The sequence below is a fragment of the Arachis ipaensis genome, chromosome B06 (assembly GCF_000816755.2).
Source record: "Arachis ipaensis cultivar K30076 chromosome B06, Araip1.1, whole genome shotgun sequence".
In the NCBI taxonomy this organism is placed as follows: Eukaryota; Viridiplantae; Streptophyta; class Magnoliopsida; order Fabales; family Fabaceae; genus Arachis; species Arachis ipaensis.
Window position 1 is genome coordinate 67001928 of NC_029790.2, and position 9043 is coordinate 67010970.

General features: G+C 40.7%; 1 protein-coding gene across 1 annotated transcript; it reads right to left on the reverse strand.

The window, feature by feature from the left end:
• On the reverse strand, positions 367-1356 carry LOC107646918. Its single transcript, XM_016351061.1, has one exon. The coding sequence runs from the start codon at positions 1354-1356 to the stop codon at positions 367-369; it is 990 nt and encodes a 329-aa protein (XP_016206547.1).

The window sequence follows — 9043 nt, forward strand, 5'->3', positions numbered from 1 at the left end:
GAAGAGCGTAGATCCCTCCCACTCGTATGTGTCACCCACGCGTACGCGTCGCTAGTCAAATTTTCTTGGGTGAAGAATGTAGCGCCAAGGGTTGTGCTACCGGGGAACGTAGCGTTCTTCAAGCAAGCGTAGCGCTAAGATATTGTGCTCTTCTCCTCTGTCATGATCACAAAACAAAATTGAAATATATCAAAGCTCTGCCTCTTGAGCAATTGCATGAAGTTGTGTAGAAAATCACTCAGTCCTTGACATATTAGTGTACAATGAGAACTTCATTCAAGTGCTTGTTTATTTTGAATAAAATGCATGAATTTAAGCTAAAACATACTTAACCTAACTAGCTAATTTTAAAAAAATGCGAATGCATCACCTATGCATCAGTATCTGGTTGTAACCGGAGTATGCGTCCATGAAACTCAGAAAGCAATATCCCGCTGCCGCGTCCACTAGGTCTTTGGGGCACGCCTTGTTGAGGTCGGAGTAGTCTACACACATTCTCCACCTCCCATTAGCCTTCTTAACCAGGAGATTGTTTGACAACCAGGCCGAATAGTCCAGTTCTCGGATGAACCCTGCTTCTAACATGCTGGCCGTTTGCTTAGCCACCCCGTCGGCTCTATCTTCAGACATCTTCCTTCGTCTTTGGGCTACGGGCTTGGCCTCTGCATTCATGACCAGGTGATGTGACATGAACTGAGGGTCAATCCCCGGCATGTCGACTGGTGTCAAGGCGAACAGATCTCTATTTGCTCGAATCATCTCTATCAAAGGCTCTTTCAAGTCGTGGGAGAGGTTTTTATTCACGAAGGTGAACTTGTCCTCCGAGTCGCCGACCCTAAATCTTTCCAGGTCTTCCTCGGGCTGTGGTCTTGGTTTGTCGTCAACCCTAGCGTCTAGATCGGCTAGGAAGACCCCAGATGCCTCCTTTAACTTCTTCCTTATGGAGAGGCTGGCATTGTCGCACGCGACTGCCGTTTCAAAATCTTCCTTGACGGATTCCACCGACCCATTGTCGGCTACAAACTTCATTACCAACAGCTTGGTACATATTACCACTCTGAACTCGTTGATTGTTTTCCTCCCCTGATTAAGGTTGTAAGCCGTGGAGTCCCTTAAAATGATGAACTCTGCATTTAGCAACCTCTTTCCTTGTCCTCTGCCTATGGAGATCCGGAGGGAGATGATTCCATCAGGCTTGATAAAATGGTCACCTAAGCTGACCACTCTGTACTGGTGAGTTTTTAAGTTGGCTTCTTGGAGCCCCAAGGCGTCAAACACATTTCGGAAGATAATATTTAAGTCGGCTCCAGTGTCAACGAGGATTCGCTTGACCAAACCAGTTCCCACTCTTGCCATGATTATCGTGGGGGGGGGGTTCTCGGGTACGTCATGGAACCATTGGTCCTTCAGTACAAACGAAATCGTCGGGACATTCCCGGGCGAGAGCCCCTTACTGGCTGATGACACAGCCAGGACTTTAGCGTCCTTCCTTGTTGCCGACTTAGATTTCGGTGCAGCATCTTTCCCGACTACGACATTCACGATGGTTAGGCCGCGGTCATTGTCCTCTTCGGGCTCTTATCTTGGCTTCATGGCGCAACTTCTGTCATTGTCGGATCGGTCACACTCTCGTCTCCTAGGTTCTCTTATGAACTGCGAGAACTCCACTAGCTTGCCTTCACGGATTGCTTGTTTTGGAGCGTCCTTCAAGTCGAAGCAATCTTGGGTTTTATGGCGGAAACCCTTATGGTAGTCACAGTAGAGGTTCTTGCTTCCTCTAGTTCTGTCCTTAAGCTGGCGGGGCTTCGACAAGACACCTTTGTAGGCTATCTGTTGGTATACCTCGGTGATTGGGGCCGTCAAGGGGGTGTAATTGGTAAACTTTACCACCCAAGGGAATGGCTTCATGGGTTTAGCTGGCCCTCCATTCTTGGAGTGTTCCTTAGGCCTCTCCCCGCTACTGGGCTGACGATTAGGATGGTAAGTGGGCTGCCGCTTGTTGGTTGCCACCACTTGGCTGACCTCCTCGTCGTTTATATACTCTCTCGCCACATTTTGGATTTCTTTTATTGTCCACACCGGCTTGGTGGTGAGGTGTTTCCTGAAGTCTTCGTTCAGCAGCCCGTTTGTTAGGCAAAGGCTGGCCATTGAGTCAGTTAGGTCGTCGATCTCTAGGCATTCGTCGTTGAACCTATGCAGGTACTTCCTGGTCGGTTCGCTGCTTCTTTGGGTCACCCCTAGGAGGTTAGTTGATAAACCCCGATTTTGTGGTTTATCTTATGCTTAATTTGGGGGATTTTATCACCTTTTCTCACATTTATTCAATGAAATAGCATGGTTTTGCAATTCTCCCTTGATTTGTGCTTAAATGTGAAAACATGCTTTTTAGGCCTTAAAATAGCTAAATTCAATTCACTTTAATTCCATTTGATGCCTTGATATGTTTGTTAAGTGATTTCAGGTTCATAAGGCAAGTATTGGATGGAAGAAGTGAGGAGAAAAGCATGCAAAGTGGGAGAACTCATGAAGAAATGAAGGAACCGTAAAGCTGTCAAGCCTGACCTCTTCACACTCAATCGACCATAACTTGAGCTACAAAGTTCCAAATGAAGCGGTTTTAGTTCCGTTGGAAAGCTAACATCCGGGGGCTTCAAAATGATATAAAATTTGTCATATGTTTCTTCGCGTTTAGGGGCACGCACGCGCCATGTACTTTGGGCCCAACCCAACTCATTTCTGATGCTATTTCATGCAGAATTCAAGCTTGGGCAAGGGGGGAGCAATTGTTTAGTAGTATAGTATCATGTAGGTTAGTTTCTAGAGAGAGAAGCTCCCTTTTCTCTCTAGAATTAGGTTAGGTTAATCCATCTTAGATCTAGCCTTAATTCCATGTTCTCACCTTATTTCCTTTACAATTTCTTGTTCTACTACTCTATTCTTCTTAGTTCTCTTGTTAATTTTACTTTTATGTCTCTTTTATGTTTATGAATGCTCATGTTGAATTTGTTTAGATTTAATAAAATTTAATGTTTGATGTTATTTTAATTGATGATTTGAGTTGTTGATTTACTTTCCTTGCAATTTGTAGTTGGTAGATTTATGATTCTTGCAATTTATGATGTTTACTTTTCTTGCACTCTAGATGTTTGATAAAATATTTCCTCTAGTTTTTGAGTAGTTCTCTTGACTCTTGGCCTAGGCTAAGGGAATTGAGTGACCTTGAGTCATTGGGTCTCAATGATTTGGTGATTTGAGAACCCTTGGTAATCAATTTGATACTCATTGACACCAAACCACTACTAATTTAATTAGTAGGTAGGTTGGGACTTATGGGTTGATATGATCAAGCCTATTTGACGTACTTCAAGCCTAGGAGTAGATATCATGTACTTAAGGCTTTGGAAGTAAACTTAATAGGTTGACCTCTCATAATTATCAATGTTATAGTTTGTTGACAAGGATGGTGATCTCAATTACCTATGTCTAGCCAAGAGTTCTTTCTATTTATTTTATTAGTTCTTATTATTGACTTTCTTGTCATTTACTTTCTTGCTAATTACCAAATCAAACCCCCTTGCATCTTCATAGCCAATAATTGAGCACTTCATTGCAATTCCTTGTGAGACGACCCAGAGTCTAAAAACTTCGGTTAATTCATTTTGTGTGAAATTCTATACCGACATGACAATTTTCTTAAATCATTAATCGGGTGCCTTTCCTTGGCGATACGCGTGGTAAACTGTGCTAGAGAGCCCCGGATTATGTCCGCGAAAGCTCTTGATGTATTTGCATTTTAGCTAGATTAGCTAGTTAGTTTAGTCAACTTTAGTTTAGTTTCATGCATTTTAATCAAATAAACAAGCACTTAGATGGATTCTCTCATCATACTTTGATAGATTAAGGATTTGATGAATTTTGATTAATTCCATGCAAAGAATTAAAGAAAAGTATGAATGAGTGAGTTATCTAATGTTAGTTGCTCAAGAGATAGAGCTTTGATGTATGGTTACTCTGTTTTGCGATCATAACAGGGGAAGAAGAGCATAGCGCTATGCTCACTTAAACTTGAAGAACGCTACGTTCTCCTGCAGCATGGCTCCTAGCATTACGCTCTCTTTCTTGAAGAAAGTTTTATTAGCGACGCGTACGCGTGGGTGACGCATACGCATCGAAGTGGTGATCTTTGGAAGACCACGTGTATGCGTGGATATGAGGAGCGTTCTTTAGCCAAGAGTGCTACGCTCTCCATCCATCGATACTTTTAAAATTGGGATTGAAGAATCACTATCAATGCGTACGCGTGAGAGACGCGTATGCGTGGAAGCGATATTTGTGAAGATCCACGCAATCGCGTGAACCAAGCAGCAGCGTGGAAGTGGTTTTCTGAGCCCATGCGTATGCATGGATGACGCGTACGCGTGAGGGATCGTTCTTGCCAAGAGTGCTACGCTCGCCTAGAGAGCACACTGAAGATGACGCGTATGCGTAGGTGACGCGTATGCGGGACAATGGTCGCAGAGAGAAATGACGCACACATGTAGGTGACATGTACACGTCGCAAGTGCCAAAATGATGAACGACGCGCATGCGTAGGAGACGCGTACGGGTCAATGCCTGAGCGCTCCGTTTTCTTCATGAGCGCTACGTTTTCCAAGTACAAACTGAAAAGCCCATTTTAAAGAGTTTCCAAGTACACCTGAAGAAGCAAGTACACTAGTATAAATAGAGGGTATCTTGGATTATTTTGGAGGGGCTTCGGGATCTACTTTTACGGTTTCTCTTTCTTTTAGATCTATTTTTGTACTTTTTGCACTTTTGAATTTTACTCTTTGTTGAAATTTTGTAATACTTTTCTTTCTGTTCACAATTTTACTTTCCAGTTTTAAATTTTACCTTTCCAGTTTCATTCCTGTTTCGAGTTTTCATTTTCTCTTCCTTTTCGATGCTTAGTCTAATTTCCAACTTTAGAATTCTGTTTGAAGTTAGAGCAATGACGAACAAAACCACTTTTTCATTAGGGGGAGGAGCTCTATTGTAATCATAATGAATCAATTAAATTCTTCTTCTTCTCAATTTATTTGGGTCGCTATAGGATAAATTTTGTTTTGATTGTGAATTATTCACTCTGGAAGGGGGGTTAATTCAATTGAATGCATGTGTTAGCCTCAGAAGGGGAATCACTTGCATTAGAATTGGAGCACTATCCTTCACAACTTTCTTGATCAACACCATTCGGGAGAAATTGAGATGTTGAGAGTTAGTGTGGCTTATGGATGAGAGATATGCACTTAACCTCTTCTGATGACAATTAGATCAAGGAATTGGCAAGATTGATTATGATTAGAGAGATCGGATTGCCAAGGAATTGGGATCCAATCAATTTCAATCTACCATAGATCTACTCATATGATTGAGAAAGGAGTTGAGACCCATTTGATTCATGAAGGATTATGATATCTCCAATCTCTGATGAATCATTCTCTATGATTTTCTTCAATTTAGATCTCTCTGATTTCACTTCAATTTTAAATTATTTATTGCTGTTTTGATTCCCTGAACCCATTCCCCTTTATAATTCATGCAATTTAAGTTTCAATGCAATTTAGATTCTACAATTTTACTTTCTTACACTCTAAGATTCTGTCATTTACATTTCTTGCAATTTAAGATTTAGCTCTTTTAATTTCTTACTCTTGAAGTTTCAGTCATTTCACATTCAGCACTTTAGACTTCTTGCAATTTACATTCTGTTAATCAAATTTCACGCAATTCATCAATATTCGCTTAACTAGACTAATCACCTCACTAAAGTTGCTTGATCCATCAATCCTCGTGGGATCGACCTCACTCCTATGAGTTTTACTACTTGATGCGACCTGGTATACTTGTCGGTAGTAAGTTTGTGTGAATTCAATTTTTTGCCATCAAGTTTTTGGTGCCGTTGCCGGGGATTGATTTAGATTAACAATGATTAAGTTGGTGATAATCTAGATTAAGCATTTTCATTTGTTTTTATTAAGCCTACTAACTGTTTGAGATTTTGTTTCTGCTAACTTCACTCCAGCAATAGAGTGTTCTGCTTTTGTTTTTCTTTTTCTGGTTTGTTTGTGTTGTATGCCAGGAGGAAGTAGAGGTGCATCCACCTCTTTTGATTCTGAACCAGAGAGAACCTTCTTGAGATTGAAAAGAGAAGCAAGAGGGAAGGGAGTGATTGGAGAAGAAGATTCAGAAGAGGGAGATCAAGAGATGGAGGATAATCTCCTTAATCTGCCAGAGGAGGTGGCCAACAACATTGGCCAACCTCCAAGGAGAGTTCTAGCCTCTTACACCTTCCCCAACCCAAGAGACTGTGAGAGCAGTATACTCACTCCAAATGTTCATGCCAATAACTTTAAGTTGAAGCATCAACTTATCACTTTGGTGCAAAATAATTGTTCTTATGGAGGGGGTCCTCTCGAAGACCCGAATCAACACTTATCTGTCTTCATGAGGATATGTGAAACAGTCAAGACAAATAGTGTGCATTCATATATCTATAAGTTGCTATTATTTCCATTCTCTTTGAGGGATAAGGCATCTCAATGGCTAGAGATATTTCCCAAAGAAAGCATCAATAACTGGGATGATTTGGTGAGAAAATTCTTTGCTAAGTTCTATCCACCCCAGAGAATCATCAGGTTGAAGACAGAGGTGCAGACTTTCACTCAAATGGATGGAGAATCACTCTATGAGGCATGGGAGAGATATAAAGCCTTGATTAGAAAATGTCCACCTGACATGTTTAGTGAATCAGACAGACTTCAAAATTTCTATGAGGACTTGACTCTAAAAGCTAAAGAGGCCCTCGATTACTCTGCAGGAGGTTCAGTACAGCTAATGAAGACAGCTGAAAAAGCTTAGAATCTCATAGACACTGTGACCAACAATCAATACTTTTATGCTTATCAAAGGCAATGCCAACCAGCTCCAAAGAAAGGTGTATTAGAACTTGAAGGTGTAGACACTATCTTGACACAGAACAAATTAATTCACCAACAAATCTAACAGCAAATGGAGATGATGGAAAAGATAATAGATGGACTTCAAGTGGCTACAGTAAACATAGCAAGTCAACCATTAAGTTGATACGGCCAGGGTGAAGAAATTTTTGAGAAATGCAACAATGAGCAACAACCATAGCAAGTTCAGTACATGCATAACACCTCAAGTTCTTCTCAAAATGACTTCCATGGTGATAGTTACGATTCATCATGGATGAACCATCCCAACTTAAGGTGGGGTGATAATCAAAATTCATGGCAGAAGAGCCACAATTCCAACAACTCTCGCAACACAAACAACCAAAGTCATTCATCCAATGATACTAACCAATTCAAAAATCCACAAAACACATATCACCAACCCCACAACAACTCACAAAACCACCAGAATAACTTCTCTACACCCACATTCTAGCCACAATATACCCCTGCAAATAATTCAAACAACTTCCAGGAACAACCATCTTATTTCACATAACCACAACTAAATCCAGACTCTCAGAGCCATCATCCAGAGAGAATTGCCAAGGAAGAGGAAGGACCCAGGGAGCTTTCATATTCACTGCACCATAGGCGACATGATAATTGAGAGAACATTTTGTGACCTTGCAAGCATAAATTTGATGCCTCTATCCTTGATGAAGAAGCTTCAAATTCATGAATTGAAACCCATAGAGATAGCATTCCAAATGGTAGACAAATTCATTAAGCAAGCACCTGGAGTTGTGGAGAATGTATTGGTAAAGGTGGAAAAATTTTTCCTCCCAGCTGACTTTGTTATTCTAGGCATGAAGGAAGACCATAACACTCCCATCATTCCAGGGAGACCCTTCCTAGCTACGGGCAGAGCATTAATTGATGTTGAGAAAGGAGAACTGATGTTGAGAGTGTATGAAGAGCATATAGTATTCCATGTCTTCAAAAGTTTGCAAAATGCCAATCAAGAAGAAAAGTGTATGAAGATTGATTCAAGAGATCCAAACTTGAAAGAGGCACCTGATGAGTCACTCCCAATGCACTTAAGCTCATGCTAGAAAGGAAGGGAAGAGGTAGAAGTACTGCAATAAGCTCAAGGAGCTGAGAAGGAACTACAACCAAGGCATCCATATGAGATCCTCAGCAAGAACCTTCCAAAAATTGAGACCCCAAAACATGAGTTGCCTCCTGGAAAAGAAAAGAATTCCAAGAAGAAATTACCAAGAGGGTGGAAAAATAGAAAAATTCCCACTAAAAGCTTCATACAAGGGGATAAAGTGATGCTAGCTTACCAACCAATGGAAACATCTCCTCACTTTGCCGAATACTACACAGTGAATAAAATCCTCTCACTTGAACATGTGAAAATCATCAAGAATGATACTGGAGGAAAGCTCACGGTGAGAGGGGAAGGGCTGAGGCATTATGTTCATCATCCTCCCTAACAAGGGACAACCGTCAAGCTAATGACGATAAAAGAGTGCTTGTTGGGAGGCAACCGAACCAGAGGTTACTCTCTTTTCCTTTACTGTTTCAATAAGAAAGTTAAGTAGATTTATCTGGATTCCAAGGAGCTAAGTCTGGTGTTGCACACCAAAGTAATTCAATGGTGAATGTTAGATGCTAAGTTTGGTGTTCCACCAAAGATTTCATTAAAAACACATTTCAACCCTCAGTATGATTAGTTATCAGCTCCAAACAATCAGAGAGATTACTTAACAATTGTTTAGTTTCTAGTTCATAGTTTGTTTTCTAGTTCATAGTCTGTTTTCTAGTTCATAGTTTGTTTATAATTTATTTTCTTACTAAAGCACATGAAGTTTTTTGCATGTATACAAACTGCTGCATAAGACAAGGAACTAAGTTTGGTATTCACACACCCAAATAAGTTCAGAAGCCTACAAACATACATGCGTACTAACCATTTTGCAAGTGCTTGGAGAATGATAAACCCCAATTTTGTGGTTTATATTGTGTAGAATTTGGGAGATTTTATCAATATTTCTCACACTTATTCACAAGAAATG

Bases quoted from the DNA above. Each gene is read 5' to 3' on its own strand.
- LOC107646918 (XM_016351061.1), bottom strand. From the start codon at position 1,356: ATGGCAAGAGTGGGAACTGGTTTGGTCAAGCGAATCCTCGTTGACACT.